Source organism: Anolis carolinensis, chromosome 6 (genome assembly GCF_035594765.1).
Source record: "Anolis carolinensis isolate JA03-04 chromosome 6, rAnoCar3.1.pri, whole genome shotgun sequence".
Classification (NCBI taxonomy): Eukaryota; Metazoa; Chordata; class Lepidosauria; order Squamata; family Dactyloidae; genus Anolis; species Anolis carolinensis.
In genome coordinates this window covers 49,952,833-49,976,907 of record NC_085846.1, presented here as the reverse complement: position 1 = coordinate 49,976,907, position 24,075 = coordinate 49,952,833, and the positions used below count along the sequence as shown (strand labels likewise).

General features: G+C 42.1%; 1 protein-coding gene across 15 annotated transcripts in view; it reads left to right on the top strand.

Annotated features, from left to right (window-relative positions):
* Nucleotides 1-24,075, top strand: part of c6h7orf57 (chromosome 6 C7orf57 homolog) — a 101,206-nt gene that overhangs the window by 66,055 nt on the left and 11,076 nt on the right. For all 15 annotated transcript variants that reach the window (XR_009999614.1, XM_062957120.1, XM_062957109.1 and 12 more), the window contains 4 exons: nucleotides 84-192; nucleotides 339-495; nucleotides 19,696-19,743; nucleotides 23,278-23,378. Coding sequence is in view for 14 of the 15 variants with exons in the window: in XM_062957109.1 (XP_062813179.1) it covers nucleotides 84-192; nucleotides 339-495; nucleotides 19,696-19,743; nucleotides 23,278-23,378 (415 nt within the window). In the remaining variant the exon portion in view is untranslated. The remainder of the gene's footprint in view (nucleotides 1-83; nucleotides 193-338; nucleotides 496-19,695; nucleotides 19,744-23,277; nucleotides 23,379-24,075) is intronic.

Genomic DNA, 24,075 nt, shown 5'->3' with positions numbered 1-24,075 from the left:
AAATTATTTGTTTTTAAATGCATAGTTTTTTTAAATTAAATGTCTTTTCCTTGTCTCTTTATTCTTTAAATCTTTTACTTAAGATTTATTGAGGCATTTTACATCTACTCCAAGAAAAATGTCCTTGGGATCTTATGGTGCACCTGAGTGGTACTCCCATCATAACAAATCAGCAGCACCTGATGAGTCTAAGTAAGTATTCTGTGTTTTCATGGATCCTGCTAATTAGGAGAGGGAGTTGAGGAAGGCTGAAACGAAAACAATTTTACATCAGTCGCATAAACTTAAGTTCTTTCATGAAAATCCATAATGGATGATGGTAAAACATCTGCCTGCAGGTCTCGACTTTCAACCATTCCAGACTACATGATTCATGAAGAATTTAAGACTGACCAACCAACCAGTTATGAGCCTAAAAGGGGGCCTTTTGATTTTGATATGAAGAGTGTTTGGCAGAGGGATGCTGAAGACAAAGAAAACAAAGAGAAAAAAGAGGTATGGTATAGATATTATTATGCTTTCAGTAGAATCAGTTCAAGTATGTGAATTGGATTTTGAAAAATTAAATAATATTCTATCAGGATTACAGAGTTTGAAATTATCCAACAATAGTTTTAACACCTTTGTTACTGCAACATGTAAACGGCACAGTCCTGTGCTTATTAAAAAGTAAATCATAATGTGTTTACTGGGGTTTTTTTTTCTGAAAACTTACCAGGATTGTTTCCTGAAAAAAAATTATAAGAAATATAAATGAGAACTCTGCTGAAATTCGTAACCAGGCATGGGCAAACTTCCACCCTCCATGTGTTTTAGACCTCAACTCCCAGAAATCCCAACCAGCTTACCAGCTGTTAGGAATTGTGGGAGTGGTCCAAAACACCTGGAGGGCCAAAGTTTTGCCCATGCTTGATTTACAGTGTAAGAAATATTCAGCTATGAATTAATATTTTCAAAACTCTTGTAGGCTTCAGTAGACTAAGAATAGTTATGATTGCAGCATCAAGAACATAAACATCTCAGATTTTAGAAGGGCTGATCATTTTTTCTCATATAAATGTGAAGGGATTGTGATTACTGTTTAGCACCTCTAAAAAAGTACATAAAGCCAAGTGGTTCAAATTATGAATCCAGGATGCTCCTGCCCCTGATATACCTTAACTACAAATGACAATGAAAGCTTCCTCTGATATGAGCAAAAATCAAATGAGGTCGCAATTGATCATAGATAGGTAAAGCTGACAAACAAATGTATTACTATTGAAGGTGCCAATTTTGAGACCATGTTTTAAATTCAATTGATAATCCCAAATAAAGAAGACTATATAAAATGGACCTATGTATGAAACTTGTGTACACTTTAATTTATGAAGCTAGTCTGCTGTGTAAAGTTGAAACAGGGAGATAAGCAACGATAATGGTTCTACACAATTCGTGTACAAGATTCCTGTACTAGCTGTAGATTTTGGAATCAGAAATATTTGTGGGGATAATATTTCAATCCAAAGGGCATTATGAGCTTTATCTTGACTGCAGCTGGAATGTTCTCAATCGTTCTAGTTTGGTTAGTGAAACAAGTGCAGAGTACAGTTTGCTGCTTCACTTGAAAAGGCAAATGTTTACCTCAGACTATGAAAAGATACAGAGAATTACCCAATAAGAGAAAGTACACGAATCTGGCAGAGAATGCTAGGAACTGCAATACAACAAAAGCATGCATCTTTCCAGTTTTTGTTGGATTGCAGATCCTAGCATTCTTTGCCATTGGCTATGATGAACAGGGCTGTTAGAAATTACAGCTCAAGAACAATTAATAAGGCTGATGGTTATCTTTCAGGTGTGTTTTAGAGTATTCATTCATGGAAGGAGGCTGGAACAGAGAGTGTCATCTAGTCCCTTCCACATTCCTGTGATGCAAAAAGCTGCATGATTCCCATTATGATATGAACAAGCTTCTGTTGAATTACACTTATTAGAAGAAATCCAATTGAATACGAAATATTGTTGACATGTAGTGGTGGTGGTGGTGGTGGTGATGATGATGATGTATTTTCCCTAACATTGGAACTTGAGGAAGCTTGCTAGGACTCAATGCCACTCAGTTTAAAGAACAAGCTATATTCTGAAGATGAAAAGAAGCAAAATAGAGCCTATATTGGTGCTAGATCTGCAGGCAGGACCGTAGCCAGAAAAAAAAATATTCGGGTTTTGAAAATTTCAGGGGGGGTTGAACCCCTGACCCACCGGCCCCCCGGGTTCATACCTGTCAATATCTGCTTGAGATAGTGCCTGGAGGGACTCTTAATTTTTTGCATCTCATACACTTAGCATGGGGATTTGGTTAACCAGTTAAAATTCATGAGTAAACCAGGTTTTTTTTTTTAACTTGAAAAATTTCGGGGGGGGGGGGGGTTGAACCCCTAACCCCCCCCCCCCCCCCCCCGGCTACAGGCCTGCATGTAATATTACTAATAATATTACAGTATAATGACATAGTTCAATAGAGTTATATATAATGCTAATTTTGTGATAGGCTAATAATATAATATACTAGCTGTGCCCGGCCATGCGTTGCTGTGGCTTATGGGAATCATTTGTTGACCAGGTGGAATAGTAGTGAATAGCCTTGCAGCCTCAAAGCCTGGCCATTTTCTGGAGCAGCTGAAGTAGCACCCTCAATCAAAGAGCTGCTTTGAAGCCTGGCTACTTCCTTAGAAGGGGAATCCTTGTTTGACCAGCTTGAACTGCACTGAATAGTCTTGCAGCTTAAAAACCTGGCCGCTTTCTACATAGGTGTGATGACTCATGGGCCTTGTAGTCCTGCTCATGACATTGTAATGCCTGATGAAGAAGAGAACTTGGGTTTTTTACCTTCCCAGTCAGAACTGGAATCTTCTCAGCCAGATCTTTCCCAGGCAGATCTGGGAACCTTGCACCTGCAAGAAAGTTGTGTCCCAGAAGTATGTCAAACAAACCCTGAGCCTACATCTCCCGTGTTCTCTCGCCATGAGTTTTGTAAACAACAGAGGGGTTTGGAAGCAGCTTCGCGCAGGAGTGCGAGAATAGCAGCTAAGAATGTACCCAATTAAGTCTGCTTTCGTGAGAATCTTTAAGGAGTCAAACATCTGGTCTCAGAGTTTAGCTTTCGTTTCTGGTTCCCAGAGAACTGCTTCGGCGGGAAAGTTAGACTCTATATAGGTGTTTTACCCGCGTAGTAACTTCGCGGAGTCAATTCGTCAGCCTCCGGAGCGAGTTGTGACTGGACAGCGCGCTCCGATTCAAGCCTCGTTCCTGCTCAAGCCTTGCCTTGTTTCCAGCCTTCGCTCCTGTTTCCCAGCCTTTGTTTACCTACGGACCTTGCCTTGTTTACCAGGACTAAACCTTGCCTTGTTTCACGGATTTTACCAAGTTATTCCACGGACCTTGATCTTGTTCCTCGTTACCTTGTTCCACGTTTCAAGCCTTGTTTCAAGTATCAAGTTATTTCCTAGCCTTGCTCAAGTTCATGGACTAAAGGACCTTGTCATCTCCCCTCACTTTGCCTGGCAAAGTGAGTGTTTCGGTTATTGGATTACAACTTTGGACCTTAATATTTCATATTGGACATTGTTTCTTTGGACTAATTTTGACCTTTCCTGAAAGGTCTGCTTCTGGACTAACTTTTACATTTGCTTTTACTAACTTTATATATTTCCTTAATAAAGATATTAGATAGAATCTGGCCTCTGCGTATGGTTATTGGTGCTCTGTAGCCTGGGTCGTGACAGTTTGACTCCGCCACCCTAAGCACCAATTAACCTCGGCCAGAATGTCTACCGGAGCCGTACCTGGGCCGAGCGGCCAGCCGATTACCTACACCATCGACAAGGATGAGGTGGACCGAATCCGTGATAAGCTCAATGCACAGGATGGAGAAATTAAGGGTTTGAAGGAACGCGGAATCCGCCTTCCGGCCATGGCGTTGCCAACCAAGTTTACTGGAGAAGCTTCTAAGGTTCATGTTTTCCGTCGCCAATGCCAAGCTTATCTAGAGGCCCGTGATGCCGAGTTTCCCCAGGAAGACATCAAGGTGGCGTGGATTTACAGTCTCCTAGACGGGCCAGCGGCTAACTGGGCGACGGCTCTGTTCGACCAAGCCTCCCCACATCTAAGGTCAGCGCAACACTTCTTGGACCACCTTAAGGCGACCTGGGGAATCGAGGACAATTTGGAGGCCGCCGGGCACAAACTCCGCCGCCTCTTCCAAGGAGACAGACCCATGTCTCAGTACATAGCCGAGTTCCGAGTGCTGGCCCACAACACCGGCTGGAACGATGTTGCCCTCAGAGGACAATTTCGGGAGGGTCTCAACATTGAAATGCTGGAGGAAATCTCCAAGGTGGATCCTCCCCAAACGCTGGAAGCACTCATCGATCAATGTTTACGGGCTGAAGTCATGATTGCCAACAGGAAACAGTGGGTACGAGGCCAGAGCGGTAGAGCTGGGGCAAAACCCCCCGCTCCCGCCAGCGTTCAGCCGCGTCCAGTGTGGAGACCCCCACCACCATCCCCATACCCCAGAGGGAGCGAGGAGGTGCCGATGCAGTTGGGCAATGTGCGTCCCAGATTAGATGCCGCCGAGAAGGCCCGTTGCCAACGCCTAAATCTCTGCTGGTATTGCGGGAATGGGGGCCACTTCGCCAGAGAGTGCCCAGCCAAAGGGAAGCCCGTCTTGCGGCGGCGTCCTCCACGGAGACGAAGGCGTCTGAGGCGGCTGGCACACAGCCGGCGGGGGAAGCCAACGACCGGGCGTAGAGAGGCTCGCCAACCCGGTCAAGAAACCCGTTCAAGAGCCGCCAACCGGGGTCCTGTTCCTTCTAGTGGTCACCTTATGGTCAGCAAAAAAGGGACCCGTCATGATCCACGCCATGATAGACTCAGGAGCCACCAACAATTTCATTGATAGAGAGTATGCCGACTCTCTGGGATTACAATATCATGACTTCAAGAATGCCCGTGTGGTGCAAGCCATCGATGGCCGCCCTCTCAAGACGGGCCCCGTAAGCCAGTGGTCGGAACCCACCAGGATGTGGATAAGGGAACATATGGAAGAGATTTCCTTCTTTGTTACTGAGGTTCCCCATTTCCCTGTGATTTTGGGGATTCCATGGCTGACGCTTCACGACCCAAGCATCTCCTGGTCCAACAGAGAACTGCAGTTTGCTTCAAAGTACTGCCAAAACCATTGCCTCGTAGCCAAGGTCTGCCATGCCACAGACACCGAGCCCATTATCACCTTGCCAAAGAAGTACTCCGAGTATTGGGATGTATTCAATGAAAAAGAAGCCGAAAAGTTACCCCCACATAGACCTTATGACTGTGCCATTGACTTGGTGGAGGGGGCCCCGATCCCGCGAGGGCATCTCTACTCCCTGACTGAACCAGAGCAAGAAGCTCTCAGGGAATTCATAGAGACAAACCTTCGCAAGGGATTCATCAGACCCTCTCAATCCCCAGCCGCCTCTCCAGTGATGTTTGTGAAGAAGAAGTCAGGGGAATTACGCTTGGTGGTGGACTACAGAGCATTGAATAATATCACCAAGCGGAACAGCTATCCCCTGCCCTTAATCTCGGATCTACTAGACCGACTTCGAGGAGCCAAGGTTTACACCAAGCTGGATCTTCGGGGAGCTTACAACTTAGTTCGCATCAGAGAAGGGGACGAGTGGAAGACCGCCTTCCAGACCAAATTCGGATTATTCGAGTCCCGAGTTATGAATTATGGATTATGCGGAGCTCCCGCAACGTTCCAGCATTTTGTCAATGACATTTTCCAGGACTATCTAGATAGGTTCTTGATAATCTACCTGGACGATTTTTTGGTGTTTTCTAGATCACAATCAGAACATGAGAACCACGTCAAAATGGTGTTACAACGATTGCGGGATCATGGACTTTATGCCAAGCTGGAAAAATGCGCTTTTGATCTACAAGAGGTAGATTTCCTTGGATACCGTATCTCGCCTCTAGGGCTCTCCATGGATCCAGCCAAGGTTTCAGCAGTATTGGAATGGCGGGCGCCAACTAACAAGAAGGAGGTGCAGCGATTCTTGGGGTTCGCGAACTATTACCGCAAGTTCATTCCAGATTTTGCCCGCTGGTCTGACCCAATCACTAGCTGCATCCGTGGAAAACAGCCCTTCCGCTGGACTGATCAAGCAGAGAAAGGGTTCCAGCAACTAAAGAAATTATTCACATCCCAGCCAATCCTTCAGCATCCAGATCCTGAAACCCTTTTTGTGGTGCAAGCGGACGCCTCTGATGTGGCAATTGGGGCTGTGCTCCTACAACCGGTGGGAGATCACCTTCATCCTTGTGCCTATTATTCTCGTCAACTAACCGCACCAGAGAAGAACTATACCATTTGGGAAAAAGAACTATTAGCCATAAAGGCAGCTTTTGAAACTTGGAGACATTGGCTAGAAGGGGCCAAATTTCCCATTGAAGTCCACACTGATCATCGGAATCTAGAACATCTAAGAACTGCCCGCAAGCTAAATCAAAGGCAGCAACGTTGGGCTTTATTCTTTGAACGTTTCAACTTCCAGATTCATTATGTGACCCCAGCCCAAACCAAGCAAGCAGACGCCCTGTCACGTAAACCGGAATACGCTGCAGGACGCAAGGAGACCTTTGAATCCCAACTACTACAACCCGAGAACTTTGCCACGCTCACAGTGGGGAACACCAAATCCACTCCCATTGATTCAACTCCCTCTACTCCAGGGCCCATCTGTGCTCAAGAAATCAGGGCTAGTCAGCAAGCAGATGCCTGGGCGCAGGACCAACTTCGTCAAGGTCTGCATTTTCCCTTTTCGCTTAAAGATGGACTGCTTTGCTATAGAAATCATGTTTATATCCCACCCGGACCGGGCAGGGAAAAAGCACTTCGTCTGTGTCATGACTGCAAACCAGCAGGGCATTTCGGACTATTTAAAACCATGCATTTGATCCTAAGAGATTTCTGGTGGCCCAAGATCCGCAAGGATGTGGAAAAATATGTTAACACCTGCCCAGTATGCCAGCGCTCCAAGATAAGAAGGGAGAAGCCCTCAGGGCTTCTACACCCCCTTCCTAACCCATCTCGCCCATGGGAAATAATTTCTGCGGATTTTATCACTGACTTACCACCTTCCTGTGGGTTCACCACGATCCTAGTGGTGGTGGACCTTTTCACCAAGTTAGCCCATTTCATTCCCTGTGAAGGTCTTCCCACGGCCCAAGAGACTGCAGATTTATTCCTCCAACATGTTTTCAGACTACATGGATTGCCCAAGAGTTTGGTCACAGACCGTGGATCCCAATTCACCTCTCGTTTCTGGAAGGCACTACAAAAACTATTGGGCATAGACTCTCGTTTATCTTCAGCTCATCATCCCCAAACGGATGGGCAAACGGAGCGCACCAATGCCACTTTGGAACAGTACCTTCGCTGTTATGTAAACTACCAACAGGACAATTGGGCTTCTCTGTTACCACTGTCGGAATTTGCCTACAACAATGGAGTCCAGGCTTCTACAAAAGAAACGCCGTTCTTTGCAAACTACGGCTTTCATCCACGTTTCTTTCCCCCTGTCATTGAAACTTCAGAAGTTCCCGCAGCAGAAGATTGGCTGCAGGAACTCACAGCGGTGCAACAACTTTTGCTCCAGCAACTGGAACAAGCCAAGGAGGACTATAAACGTCACGCGGACAAACATCGCCAGCCGGGCCCCGAAGTCAAGGTAGGAGATCGGGTTTTTCTGTCCACTCGCTTTTTGCCCTCCCATCGCCCTTGCCGGAAGTTAGATGCCCGTTTCATTGGCCCCTATCCAGTGGTGGCGCAATTAAACCCCGTGACTTTCAAACTCCAACTTCCGCGTTCAATGCGCATTCACCCAGTGTTTCACCGCTCCCTGCTCCTTCCGGCGGATGGTGTGCGGCCAGATGTAGACCGGCCGGCCCCCGTCCCTATTTTGGTGGATGGGGAGGACGAGTTCGAGGTTCAGGACATTTTGGATTCTCGCTTTCACCGCCGCCGCCTGCAATATCTCATTGACTGGGTGGGTTTTGGCCCTGAGGAACGCTCTTGGGAAGACGCCTCCACAGTCCATGCTCCTGATCTAACCCGTCGCTTTCATCAAACCTATCCCGCCAAGCCACGACCTCGCGCCTCGGGGAGAGAGTCCCAGTTTGGGAGGGGCCTTGAGGAGGGGGATAGTGTGATGACTCATGGGCCTTGTAGTCCTGCTCATGACATTGTAATGCCTGATGAAGAAGAGAACTTGGGTTTTTTACCTTCCCAGTCAGAACTGGAATCTTCTCAGCCAGATCTTTCCCAGGCAGATCTGGGAACCTTGCACCTGCAAGAAAGTTGTGTCCCAGAAGTATGTCAAACAAACCCTGAGCCTACATCTCCCGTGTTCTCTCGCCATGAGTTTTGTAAACAACAGAGGGGTTTGGAAGCAGCTTCGCGCAGGAGTGCGAGAATAGCAGCTAAGAATGTACCCAATTAAGTCTGCTTTCGTGAGAATCTTTAAGGAGTCAAACATCTGGTCTCAGAGTTTAGCTTTCGTTTCTGGTTCCCAGAGAACTGCTTCGGTGGGAAAGTTAGACTCTATATAGGTGTTTTACCCGCGTAGTAACTTCGCGGAGTCAATTCGTCAGCCTCCGGAGCGAGTTGTGTCTGGACAGCGCGCTCCGATTCAAGCCTCGTTCCTGCTCAAGCCTTGCCTTGTTTCCAGCCTTCGCTCCTGTTTCCCAGCCTTTGTTTACCTACGGACCTTGCCTTGTTTACCAGGACTAAACCTTGCCTTGTTTCACGGATTTTACCAAGTTATTCCACGGACCTTGATCTTGTTCCTCGTTACCTTGTTCCACGTTTCAAGCCTTGTTTCAAGTATCAAGTTATTTCCTAGCCTTGCTCAAGTTCATGGACTAAAGGACCTTGTCATCTCCCCTCACTTTGCCTGGCAAAGTGAGTGTTTCGGTTATTGGATTACAACTTTGGACCTTAATATTTCATATTGGACATTGTTTCTTTGGACTAATTTTGACCTTTCCTGAAAGGTCTGCTTCTGGACTAACTTTTACATTTGCTTTTACTAACTTTATATATTTCCTTAATAAAGATATTAGATAGAATCTGGCCTCTGCGTATGGTTATTGGTGCTCTGTAGCCTGGGTCGTGACAATAGGGCATCCTTGCTAGGCCAGGTTGAATGGGACGGAGTAGCCTCGTGGCTTCAGAGCTTGGAGGTTTTCTATCTAGGGGAAATCTTGGCTGGCCAGGTTGAATAGCACTGAATAGCCTTGCTGCTTGCAAGCCTGGCTGCTTTCTACCTTGAGGAATCCTTGGTTGGCCAGTTTGAATAGCAATTAATAGTCTCAGTGTGGCAGGTATGAATGCTGCAATTAGCCACCTTGATAAGCATTTAATGGCCTTGCAGCTTCAAAGCCTGTTTGCTTCCTGCCTGGGAGAATCCTTTGTTGGGAAGTGTTAGCTGGCCCTGATTGTTTCCTTTCTGGAATTCCCAATTTCCCTGCTTTCATAGTGTTGCTCTTTATTTACTGTCCTGGTTTTAGAGATTATATTGTTCTGTATTATTATACCACAGTAATTATTTCATATTACAGTAGAGTCTCACTTATCCAACATTCGCTTATCCAATGTTCTGGATTATCCAGCGCAGTCAGCCTTTTAGTAGTCAATGTTTTTGTAGTCAATGTTTTCAATACATTATGATGTTTTGGTGCTAAATTTGTAAATACAGTAATTACTACATAGCATTACCGCGCATTGAACTACGTTTTCTATCAAATTTGTTGTATAACATGATGTTTTAGTGCTTAATTTGTAAAACCATAACGTAATTTGACGTTTAATAGATTTTTCCTTAATCCTTTCTTATTATCCAACATATTCGCTTATCCAACATTCTGCCAGGGTATTTATGTTGGATAAGTGAGACTCTACTGTATATTTATAATCTTATATTATCTGCTTAGAACTGGATTATATGAGACTCCTTCTACACAGCTGTATAAAATGCACACTGAAGTGGATTATATGGCAGTGTGGACTCAAGATAATCCAGTTCAAAGCAGATAATATAAGATTATAAATGGGTAATATAGCTGTGTGGAAGGGCCTTGAATCTACACTGCCCTATAATCCAGTTCAATTCAGATAATCTGTATTTTATAGGCAGTGTGGAAGAGGCCTGATTGAAGCGGCCTGGGTGCCATTTAATGGCTGAGTAGGTTGCTAGGAGACAAAGTGGGCAGAGCTTAGCCTTCTAACTGGCAGCAATGGGAAAAAACAATTATTCCTCTCCCCCTAATTAAGACTTTATTTTTCTTATTTTTTATGTCTAAACACAGCGGGGATGACCATGTCTTTTGTGGCCAAGTTTTGTGGGTTTTGGGTGTGTAGTTTCACGGTTTACTTTAAGTTAGAAATGGTCAGAACATTTATATATATATAGATTGTATGTACATATAATTTGTAAGCCACTCTGAGTCCTCTTTGGGGTGAGAAGGGCAGGATATAAAGTAAATAAACAAACGAACAGTACATCACATAAATCATAAACAATACAAGAGTACACAAAAAGATACATAGGAGTTGAGGGGGACCTGGATTCGCGGAGGCCTGCCTCTATGGAGATCTGGGAAGACGTACATAAGTGGGGCTCAAGAGCAACATGGGGACCCGGACTTGCGGAAGTCAGGCTGTCCCCTGAGGGGCAAATAGGGGTTTTGGGGTCTCATTTTGCAGGCAAGGGGTATCAGGGGACCCCTTACACATGAGAGAAGAGGCGCAAGGATGGTTTGGGGTACATGCAGGGTGAGGAAAAGGGGGTCCCTGGCATGGAGAGTTCATAGGATGTAACCTGAGGTTCAGCAAGACAAAGATCAGTCAATGTCCATTCATAAAAAGGAGATTTCATTCATAAAAAGGTAGGGTTCTATTCATAAAAATTATAAAAAATATTTTTTTATAAAACATTAATAATTCTTTATAAAAATGATAAAAATAGCTTAAAGGGGCTGGGGTCCATGGGGAACTCAAGAGAGAATCCTGGAGGTCCATGGGTGCCATCTGGGCACCCCACAGGGCGACCCACTCAGGAACAAGGGAAACGGAGGCCAGCTTCCAAGGAACCGCGGAACCACAAAAAGGTTCCTTTAATTCAAACTGTGGTTCCCAATTGAGTAAAAAAGGGTGAATTTGGGGTGTTTGGGGTCCGTATGGCAAAAAGCGAGATAGCAGTTAGTCTTAGAATTAGCCAGGGAGCAAGATGGAGTTGGTCCGGTGAAGATCGGTTAAGTTGTGGATACTGGGACCAAAGCCGGTTTCAGTATCCACGGTTTGGAAAACTGCATTTCCTCGCTCCTGGAACACTGTTAGAAGCGTCCCCGCTGAGCCAGCAAGGATCTTCATCTCAGAAACAAGTTAGTTTATAACACAAGAGTCAGAAAGGATACAACAGGGTTAGAGAAGGGATACATTTTTATTAGGGGTTCGGTTGCAAGGTGGCCAGGGGAAGTCAGAGGAGAGAAAGTTGAGCTTCTGCTTGAGCTGCTGTTGGTGCAGGGGCCCAGTTTCAGCCCTGAGTCAATTTCATGATGAGGTTGTCCCTTGAATCTGAAAGTGGGGGTGTCTGTGTTCGCCATCACTACTTAATTACTGCTAAAGATGGGTGGTGAGGGAACTCATAACATCTACAACAGCTATGGTGTGTTTGTGTTCTTGCCAGAGGATGTGAATAGCAATGCAGCAAGTGCAAGTCAGTGTCATTCTTGAGGATTTAGTATCCACACTACAAGATATTAGTGAATTGCCTTGGATCCAGCAGAGCAGACTATCTTGCAAGATAATCACATAGGCAATCTTTCTGAGTAGGAAAAGGAGGAAGTCATGCCCCAAATAAACACTTGGATGAATGTTACACATAGAGGTAGAATGACCAGGAATCATTCTGGAAGGTTGGAGCAACAGAATCAATTTGAAGTTTTTCCAGCATCAATGATTATACAGAACAAAAAGAAGTGCAACAAAGCTTGTCCTCTGGGAATGTACAATGCCCTTGGAAGAGTAAACACAGGGAATAGCCCCTGCAAATCCTCCAAGAAGATATGTGGTGGAGGTAGTGTATTCCCTGCTGAGGGATATGGAAAAAGTGGTTTGCGAACCTGTCAGTGCGATGTGAGAGGTGTTGCCTCCTTGTAGCAAAAACAAAGATGTAACAGAGGCTGACAAAAATTGTGAGGCCTTTAGGAGATCACACAAGATTTAAAAGCTATGGGCAGGAAGCTGAAGGGCAATTCACTCCAACCTCCTGTCATGCAGGAACACACAATCAAAACACCCCAATAGATGATCATCCAGCCTCTGCTTAAAAACCTCCAGAGAAGTGAAAGCAACTAAAAGGGGAGAAAGAGCAATTGAAAGATATAATAATTCATTAATTTTTGGACATAGACATTATATAGCAAAATAAGTTATTGTGTCTGAAAATCCATAACCACCAAAAAGAACTCCATAGGTCATTGCCTTAGAAGTTGGGACAGAGGTTTCTCACCAGATATACGAGGGCTGAATGAATGAGACGTGCGCAGGGACAGCATCCTATACATTTGCAAGCCAAAATGTTAACCTTGAGACAAGAATATAAGAAACTTATAAAAACAAAAAAGAAAAATCATACAGTCTCGATCTGGACAGTGCTTGAGTGCTCAGCTAAGAGTCATAATACGGCTATCTTTTGGCACACATTAGCTGGAATTTTGAAGGAAAGTAAATTTGCATTTGATATACCTATCCCTGCAGAGGACTGGGAAAATTATTATTCCCACTTGTTTGCCGCTACAGAACCTACAGAGGCATTATCACCAGGTAAAAATTTATCGATAAAAGCCCTACCCCTCTAACCACCAGTAACAGAACATGAGATCAGATGTATTATAAACGACTTGAAGACCAATAAAGCCCCAGGGGAAGGTTACCTACCTGCTAAGCTATTTAAAACATATCTGGATTGGTGGGCCTCTCTGTTAGCAGGCTTATTTACACACATAAATAACATGCCAGATCCCAGTTGGATGGAAGATAGCAGTAGTTGTCCCCATATACAAAAAAGGGAACAAAAAAGACCCTGGATCATACAGGCCGATTAGTTTAATTGATATTGTGGCCAAGATAGACACCAGATATCTCCTGAACAGAGCTGACTGCTGGGGAAAAGAAAAACATATCCTTGTTGGAGGCTTTGTGAAGAGTAGATCAACTATTGACAATTGCTTTGTTTTAAATCATACAATTGCAAAACATGTCATCAGAGGGAAACAACTGTATACTGCTTTTATAGACCTCAGCACAGCATTTGATACTGTAAAAAGAGAGACATAATGGAAGAAACTAATTGATCTCAATATGGAACCCAGACTGCTGGCATTGATCAAAGGTGTTTACACAAACACCTACCTGAAAGTGCAATTTGGGACACAAGGAGACTTACGGATCCGGATGGATTCCTGATGGCTCTTGGGAGGTTTCCCTCTGCCTCAGCTGGTGATCCTGTCAATGCTTTAGTCGCTCTCTGGAATAAGACTACTAGGGCAATAGACACGATTGCTCCAGAACGTCCCTTCTCGAGTACCTGAGGTAAACCATCTCCTTGGTTTACCGAGGAGCTGGCAGCGATGAAGCGAAAGAAGAGGGAATTAGAGAGCATGTGGCGTTTAGAGCTGAACGAGTCAAACTGAACACAGCTATGTTTCTATCTTAGGACATATGCTGCGGCAATAGATGCTGCAAAGAACTCCTTCTTTGCAGCTAATATTGCATCCACAAAGAACCGTCCGGCAGAGCTGTTCCAAGTTGTCAGAGGTTTGTTATATCCCGTCTCCCAAGACGGGATCCCTGACAACTCAGCAGCCCACTATGAAGCATTTGCTCGGTTCTTTGCGGACAAAGTTGCTTTGATCCGCTCTGGCTTTGACACCATATTAACGGCAGCTTCCGAGGACGTAACATGAGCACCTGCTTGTCCCATTTTGATGGATTCTTTTCAATTGGTGCAGCCTGAGGATTTGGACAAGGTGCTTGGAGAGGTGAGGGCTACCACATGCATCCTAGACCCCTGCCCATCCTGGCTAGTGAGAGAAGCCAGAGGGGATTTGGCCGAGTGGGTGAAGGTGGTGGTTAATGCCTTCCTTCGGGAAGGCATATTTCCAGCGAGCCTTAAATTGGCTGTGATAAAACCGCTGTTGAAAAAGCTGTCACTGGACCCCACTCAATTGGACAGCTATCGGCCTATTTCCAATCTCCCCTTTTTGGGGAAGGTCATGGAACGTATGGTGGCCACACAACTCCAGGCATTCTTGGTAGACACTGATTATCTAGTTCTGGCGCAGTCTGGCTTCAGGCCGGGACATGGTACCGAGACAGCCTTGGTCGCCTTAGTTGATGATCTACGCCGGGAACTGGACAGGGAGTATGTCCCTGCTGTTTCTGCTGGACCTCTCAGTGGCCTTCAATACCGTCGATCACAGTATCCTTCTGGGGCGCCTTGCAGGGATGGGTCTCGCAGGTACTGTTTTGCAGTGGCTCCGGTCCTTCCTGGAGGGTCGTTCCCAGATGATGTCACTGGGGGACACCTGCTTGACCCCACAACCATTGTCGTGTGGGGTCCTACAGGGGTTAGTACTGTCCCCCATGTTGTTTAACATATACATGAAGCCGCTGGGAGAGATCATCTGGAGTTTCCGGGTTCTGTGTCATCTGTACGCAGATGATGTCCAGCTCTGTCATTCCTTTCCACCTGTCACGAAGGAGGCTATGCAGGTCCTGAACCGGTGCTTGGCTGCTGTGTCGGACTGGATGAGGGTGAACAAATTTAAATTGAATCCAGATAAGATAGAGGTCCTCCTGATCAGTTGTAAGGCCGAACAGGGTATTGGGCTACAGCCTGTGTTGGACGGGGGCGCACTCCCCTGAAGACACAGGTTCGCAGTCTGGGTGTTCTCCTGGACTCATCGCTGAGCCTGGAACCCCAGGTCTCAGCGGTGGCCAGGGGAACATTTCTACAATTGAGACTTGTGTGCCAGCTGCACCCGTACCTTAGGAAGTCTGACTTGGCCACGGTGGTCCACGCTCTGGTTACATTCCGTTTGGATTACTGCAATGCTCTCTATGTGGGGTTGCCTTTGAAGACAGCCCAGAATCTCCAATTAGTACAATGGGCAGCAGCTAGATTAATAACTGGAGCGGCATACAGGGAGTGTACTCACCCCCTGCTAAGCCAGGTCCACTGGCTGCTGATATGCTGCCGAGCCCAATTCAGAGTGCTGGTTTTGACCTATTAAAACCCTAAACGGTTCTGGCCCAAGTTACTTGTCCTATGAGCCAAAAAGAACCCTAAGATCATCTAGAGAGGCCCTGCTCTCAGTCCCTTCTGCCTCGCAAACGCGGCTGGTGGGAACGAGGGACAGGGCCCCCTCGGTGGTGGCTCCCTGGTTGTGGAACACCCGCCCTAGCAACATTCGACAAGCCCCGACCCTGCTGGGCTTTAGAAGAGCTGTAAAGACATGGCTGTGTGCCCAAGCGTTTAATGAATAGCATTTAAGTCGACATGGTCTGAATTAAGGTTTTTGCACGAGGTTCTGGATGAATGGATTTAATTATATATATGTTTTAAGTTTTTTATAATGCATTTTAAATAGTATTATTAATTTATATGTATTGTGCTGATTTTATAATTATGTTTTTGGGCATTAAATTTTGCCAATCTCTGTGAGCCGTTCTGAGTCCCCTAGGGGGAGAAGGGTAGGGTACAAATGGTGTAAATAAAATAAATAATAAGGAGCCATGACAAACAGTGTAGAAACATATGTCTCTTAACATAGAGCTCTTATTTTATGAACAATTTTATATCTCCTTCCTTTGAAGAATTTTACTCTTCTGCTTATCTACTTTAAAATCTTTCATTATAAAGATGCATTAAGATCACAGATACATATTCATTAAGCTTGATATATTAATGATATAAGACAAGATATATTCCCTATGTACTCCACAAATTAATCATATTCTCTTTCACTCATTACAATTTGAATATATGGTAGAGGTAAAAATATCATGTTTTGTTCTATCTTATACATAAAAAATCCCTTAATCAAGAGTTATATATTTTAATTAAATATATAGAAATATTCTGGAATGACACATTAATTTATAATATACTATTGTTGATATTAGCTTCTACGTACATACTACAGAATACAGTTATCCTCAACACTTACTAGAATCTTCAATAGCTTTCCAATTTTTTAATTTTTTATAATTTTCAGTTTTTAAATATTGTTTAACTGATATGGAGGAGACATACATTTTCTTATATTTTTTTGGAGTCAGTGTGTTATAGTTTTTGTTACTATTGCCCTTTTCTTTTTTCAGTTTTTGTCCCATTCCTCTTTCTCTTGTTACATACTAGCTTATGTACCTGCCGTTGCCTGGCAGTGCATTTTAATGCTATTTCTTAAAATTACTCATTTTTAGCTTTATATTTTTATGGATGGTCTTATTAGAAAATGTGTAATTGGGCAACGGCAGGGACATACACCAGTGTTTTATAAAAGTTTCAGTACTCAGCACAGATCAATTCAGTTTAATTCTTTTCTCCATGCATAAAGAATATACTGCTTTGTATATAGGATTATGTAAAGAACTGAATTATTTTCTGAGTTTTGCCATCTTAAGGACTGCTTTCTCCAGCTTGTTTCCATTTCTGCTTGTCCCTCTGAGAAGGCCTCCCTTAGAACATCTCCATGGCAACATTCTTGGCCCTCTGAGGGGACTATTTCTCTGCTGAGGTTCTAGCTCTCTTTCTTTGAGGTGACATTTCTATCTATATACTACCATCTTGTGGTAAAATCAGAGCAATACATGCATACATGCTACATACATACATACATACATACATACATACATGTTTGTTTGTTTGTTTTGGGAACCCTAGCCTTGAAAGGGGTGGATTTTTGTAGTTGAAACCCCACCAGTCTTTTAGGTTGGATAATGCAGGATATGTTTGCCAAGTTTGGTCCAGATCCATCAAGGAGCCTTTGTGGAAGAAACATATATACATGCATGCAGACACACATTTATATTTATAATATACATTGATGATCGATCGATTGATTTAACCTGCCTCTGGCTCAATTTGCACCAGGTTGTTTGGAAGTTTAGTTTTCATCCCCTACTCTCAGGATGCAGACAGTGATGTGGAAGAGCAGGAGGAAAGGCTAGCTGCTGAACCTGAGAGGTGCAACTCTCAGCAAACTCAAGACCAAGGCTTGGAGGTACCTGTCTTGATGGAAACCAGGCAAGAGAGGGAGGGCCTCAGAAGATCCCAATGCCTTTACTGGAAACACTTGGTGATAGGATACAGCTGAAGGATTTTTCTGGATGCTGCTGGACTATAAATCTAACAGCTGTAGCTCTGGGAGTTTATTTCTGACAACCTATGTGGGGACGACAACCTGCCTCTGAATCCTTGCCTTGAGTTGTGTGACCTGACATTGAGTTGTTCATAGTTTTTTTTCTCTTGGACTGCTTCATATAGACTATTTGGTGTATCATCTGTATGTGGACCTTAAGCTGCTTTTTTTTTGTTTTATTGATTTATCCCACTCCCTCCTTCCCTCCTTGTACATACAATTTACACTGCAAACTACAGAAGTTACACTTGAAATATCAATCTCAGTCTTAATTTTTCCATTCCACATCTTAGCACTTTCTCTAAGTGATTCCTAAATGGTTCCCACATCCTCTTGATTATTGTAACCGTTTCAATTTTATCTATATTATTCCATTTGCAATTTGTTATTTCCACATTTAACATGTTAACGATATACCGTATATACTCGAGTATAAGCAGACCCTAATATAAGCCGAGGCACCTAATTTTACCACAAAAAACTGGGGAAACTTATTGACTCGAGTATAAGCCAAATAGTTTTTGAATACAGAATGGCAACCTTTGCAAAATGAGTATAATATACTTTACCATACACTCGAATTCAAGACATTTTCAAAGCAAAATCCATGCAAACTAGAATTATTGGTTACTAAGTTTTAGAAAAACTGTTTCCATCTGGATGATAGCAGTAGTGCCAGCAGCTACTTCTCTCCCCCCTCCATAGACACATTTCATTTTTTTGAATGCATATTTTCTGATTTTATATTAGATTGTTTATGTCAAATTTTAAAAAATCCAAAAAAAAAATCAACCCTGTGAAGTAGGCAAAGTTGAGAGGCAGTAACTCCAAAGTTTCCCTAGTACGTTTCCTATTATTATTATTATTATTATTATTTCAAAGGCTGGATGGGCATCTGTTGGGGTGCTTTGCCTGTGCTTGCTTTTTCTGCCTGGCAGAAGGGGGGATAGGACTGAATGGCCACTGGGGTCTTCCAGTGAAATAGTACTGTTAAGTTTATATTAGTTAAAATTCCCTACAATCAGTGGATCTGCAAATCTTTCTGAAATTTGGGAGGAATGATGCCCTGGTTATGTTCTATCGTTGAAAATAGAAATTCAAGGAGATAGCTCTTGTAGTTGTTTTTTTAAAGTTCATAAAACTTTTTTAAAATTCCCAAAAATAAATAAGTGAAATGTTCTGAAACTTGGGGAACAGTAATAAATGTATTCTAGCATTGTAGCAAGTTTCATCCAGATAACTAAAAATGAGGGCGAAAGGAGCCCTGGAAGCCTTCTCACTTGTGCAGTTAATTAACAAAAAAAATGTTATATCGTTATAGTGATACGGACCCCTAACAGTATTTTTAAAATGCTTTAGAAATGATTCACCGCCCTCTAACTTAGTAATGAGCATTGAAACATATTTTTCATTGATTGCACAGGCCTATTTTTATATATAGACACATAGACATCTACAGTCCTTTTATGTGAGGAAAGAGACAATATTTTGGACTGCAAGTTACAGTAGAGTCTCGCTTATCCAACGTAAACAGGCCGGCAGAACGTTGAATAAGCGAATATGTTGGATAATAAGGAGAGATTAAGGAAAAGCCTATTAAACATCAAATTAGGTTATGATTTTACAAATTAAGCACCAAAACATTATGTTTAACAACAAATTAGTCAGAAAAAGTAGTTCAATACACAGTAATGCTATGTAGTAATTACTGTATTTACGAATTTAGCACCAAAATATCACGGTGTATTGAAAACATTGACTACAAAAATGCGTTGGATAATCCAGAACGTTGGATAAGCGGGTGTTGCATAAGTGAGACTCTACTGTATTTACATTTGGGAATTTAATTAAATGTGTTTAAGACTGTGCTAATGATCGCATTCATCACTTTTGCATATAGTATAATAATGCTCTTAGTCTTTATGAAAGCAAAGCAGTCTGCTTCAGTTTTAAGTGACTTGTGTCACTATTTTAATCTTGAGTTTTGAGAGTTTAATATTTTAGAACATTTCAATTGGATATTGTTTTTCTTAACTGAAGAATAATGTTTCAGAACTGGTTTTTCCTAGACTTTGTTTTACAGCTAACTTTATAATCAGTATTGGTACATTTTTATCACAAGTATCATAGCACAACTGCCTTAATTGTTTCTTTATATAAATATTTTCTCATCAGGAAAATGAAGTACAAATGGAGAGCTCTCCAGGCAGCACAAAAGAAGAGGTGAGTTTCTCCAAAACTGAGATTTGATTGATTAAAGATGGAGAGAAAATATACAATGGAGTATGTTTACAAATAAGTAAGAAAATATATTTGTTTGAAGAGTAAATGGACAGATACATTAATACATCAGTGTGAAGTGTGAAATGGAGATGCACTTGAAAACATTTGTAGACTATGCTGTTGAATCAAGGATTCATCTTCATTTAGAAAAAGAAATGTATCTTTGTTTCCTAACCTGACAGGCCAGAATCTGAATAGAGTAAAAAACCTGAGCCACAGCTTGTAAATCCTAATATAGTTTGCCAAGGCTGCCAAGTACCTACTACAAAACTCATGTGATGCAATTATGGTTTTTTAAATATCAAACTTAAAATTCAATAGTAGTTTTTGTGGCGGAATGAAAATCACACGTAATTCACGTTTGACCAGTCCACATACTGTCTTGCCAGAGGAAAGATATGCCACGCAGATCATCAGTAAAGAACAAGAAGTTTACAGTTCAAATGCAGATCAATATATATACAGTCATGTGAACAGCTGCATTGACTCACACGTCTTTTGAGAAAGATTAAAATGGTCATTAGATTGTCCATGTAAAATGTCTTCCGTTTAGCAGCCCAGGATCAAAACTTCACTTGCTAAGCTCCTGCACAGAAAGCTATCTGTAACTGTTGCCAAAAATCCCAGGCTCAGCTAGATCCCTGGATGTGTCCAACCAATCAGCTATGTGCTTTGCATTTTCAGTTAACACACACCAAGTAATTTTTACATGCCCCAGCAGTTTTGACTATAGGATGTCCCCAGGTTACAAACAAGACAAGTTCTGTTGGTGTGTTCTTCAGCTGAATTTGTATGTAAGTTGGAATAGGTATGCTTTTTAAATGTTACTCCAGACAATTTCCCCCATTTCTGGTAACATAGGGAAGGGTTAACACCCAGTAACATTTATTTTGCTGTTAGTGCCCCTGTTCAGAAGATTTCACCTCACTTTCCCCATAATAACTCAGGAGTGAATTTCCCTTCCTAGGGGTAGATTTCCTCTCATTTCCTGTTGTTTCGCCCCTGTTTGTAACTAGGAGTCATCTGTAAGTCAGATATTTGTAACTTGGGGACTGCCTGTACAGGCTTAGTGTCAGTTGATCCCGTACATCCTCCTTCCAGGTAAAGAACCATTTCTCAATCTTTACTATAGAACCCATCACCCAGTCCTTTGGTGTCTTAGGGAATGAGATATAACATATAACCTATTTTTGGAAGATATTTCCTTGGGCCAGGATGCACAATTAAAAAAGGATGCCGGCAATTCTCAGTGTTAGATCATGGGAAGCAATGTTAATTTCCCCTTCGTATTTCACCCCCTTCCTTTTCAGTTTGAAGAACTGAAACCCAGTCCACCTCTTTTTTTAGCTGATTCCACTTATCATCAAAGGCTTGTTGCCTTAAGGTTTCATGGTTCTGGCAAACTACTTGCATCTGTTACACTTTGACCAAAGTTAACTGTTCAGCAGATTTCTAATGCAGTTTTCTATATCCAAAGTGTTTATTAATATTCACATGTGCACTACTACAACTAAACATATAATAAACAATTTTATCAGTTTTTAAATAATAACACCAATCACCCCACCAGTGAAACCAGTTTTCTCTAGGATGTCTTCTAATAGCTTCTTCGGGTTTGGGGGCTTTCTCCTGTATTATATTGACATTGATCTGTACTGTGTATGCTGTCTTATTTACATAAATACAATATTCAGATCCTGTTAGTATATAGGTGACCTATCTGATTTGACTTGCCTTCAGTAACAGAGCTGTGAAAAGGCTGCATTGTTGCTTCTGCCTATTGTTTCTATGGCTAGATGGTCAGCTAATCCATATGTCTAATCCATATGTCTAATGTTTGCCCCATAGACGGGAATGGCAATTCTGGCCTATGATTGTCTGGAGGCTGTTAGATTGTCTCATTGGCATAGAAATTGGGAGATGTACTATCAGGCCTGATGAAAATGTGGAAGGAATAAGTTTTTCCATGATGCATAGCATCTTTTTGAGCCACATGTCCATATATTCTATAGGAATATCAAGGGACCAGTGGAGCATCTCAGTTTCTATCTGACAGCTGCTGGAAATAGCACTCAAAACCACCTAATGAAAGTGGGAGCAATGGGCCCTGTTTGATTGTTTGAGGCATGGTGCTGATGTACATCTGAGAAATGTAACATGTCCTCATCGGTATTATATGTGATGATTCTGTGTCAGTTGCCAATGTGGGTGTAATTAGGACCTAAAGAACTCATATAAGTGAAGGAGGTATCTCAGTAACATGTACCAGAACTCACGTTTTTTAAATACCCTTAGTTTTGAGAATGTCAAACAAAACCTTTAGATATCAGTAGATGTCTAGGGAATGATCACATTAGTAGGTCACTTCCTTTCACTTGGAGTGGGTATGTTCAAATATGATCAGTTGTCAAGCAAGGTTTCTGACTGCAAATTAGAACAATTTTGGGATTGGGCATCTTGAAGGGGGAACTGAAAATAAATCCCACCCACTGCTCTATTGTTGTTGGGCGCTAAGTGCTCTCAGAAAGTATCACTCAGTTTGTGATATCAAAATATACTTCACAGTTTGCTTCTACACTGATCAGCAGTAAAGAGTGTATTATTATTATTATTATTATTATTATTATTATTATTACTATTATTATTACTATTATTATTACATTTATTTATAGCCGCTTGTTGCCCTGTTGCCATGCAAATCTTCTTTATTATAGCTTCCTATGATGTTAAAAATCCTCATAGATTGATTCAATACCATATGACCAGTGTGTAGGGCTTGGGTAACCTTTTAGGGTAAAATCTTTTTTAGGTTTTAAGGTGTATGTTTTACCACATTTCTTTATTCAGAATAGGCTATGAGGCATCATACCTTCCTACTCTCTGAGGATATGTAAAGCTTGAGAAACCTCTAAGAAAGATTTTTAAGAGACAGAGGTGCTTCTATTTAGATCGCAAACCACTTGCAGAGTCTTATATCTCAAAGTAACCTGTTTAGAAGGGCAGGAAGCAATTGGACTTAGGCCAAATGTGCAGACCTGTTACTTTACGCATGTGCCTACTTGCATTGTGATCTCTCGCACATACATATCTCAGCAACACTGGTAGCATTTCATCTAGATGGCATCAAACTGATCTGCATATATAAAAATCAAAGGATATATTAGTTGTGAAATTTCCTATCTTTAAAAACTTCTAAAACTTTTAAAAAGTCTTTTAAGAGCTTTTCAAAAAGTTATGCAGAGAGTGATGTTATTCTAGCTAAGGAGAGGGTAAACTACCTGTGATAGGCAAACAAAAGTAAAAAGAGAATGTGATTTGAAAGGGATGAGAGAGAAAATATTAGTGGCAGAGAAAAATACTAGGTTGCAATACTTCTGCATGTATTATTTCTCTTCAGTTGTTTCTTTTAATTGTGTGGATACTTGTATGGATATTATTTATGTTAACTAATAAACTGTTTTTCTTTTCATATAGATAAAGCTTCCTGCTATAACACCAAGATACCCACACAGAACACCACAGCCAATTGCAACTAAGGAATTCCATGGAGGAAACAGGCTTTATTTCCCTCCAATGTTAGTAATAATATCTGTGTTTAAAATCCAGATTTATTGAATGTACAGAGTTATTCTGTTCTCCAATGTAAAGATATGCATAATGACACTCTGTGAGTGAATCCTGCTGTAGGATGACACAGTTGTTGGTACCAGTTCGTTTTGCGTCTGCCAAACTACTGCATTGCTATGCAAGTGCAGATGAGAGACTGTACTTTAAATTCTCTCTTCTTGATGTCATCTTGGATTTTGTGATTAGGAAAAGAGAATGGATAGAACATATCTACTAACTTACCATCTATCTTACTTGCTTTGCATGCAGTTGTTTGTCATCTACCACAACCAAATGAGTATTTAAATATATACTGGCATAATGCTAAGCTACCCTATTTGGTACTTTTCCATTATCCGGGTGGAGCCCAAAAGGGGAACCTAGACAGAGAAGGATAATCCATTTCAGGAGGTTGGGTTGAAGGAGTAAAACAATTTAACCCTGTTTTCTTGTTATTCCCCCACCCATGTTGTTGCTGTGGAAACAACCATTATTTATGACATGGGAATTAAAAAAACTTGAGTAGGAATAGCACAATCCAGAACTATTAATAATGCAAAGCAAAAGCAAAAAAAAAAAAAAAAAAACAGCAAAGGACTATCAGCCTTCCACCAGTAGAGGTTGTTTGTTTGTTAATTTGTTTAAACTACTTTGCATGTTCCAAAA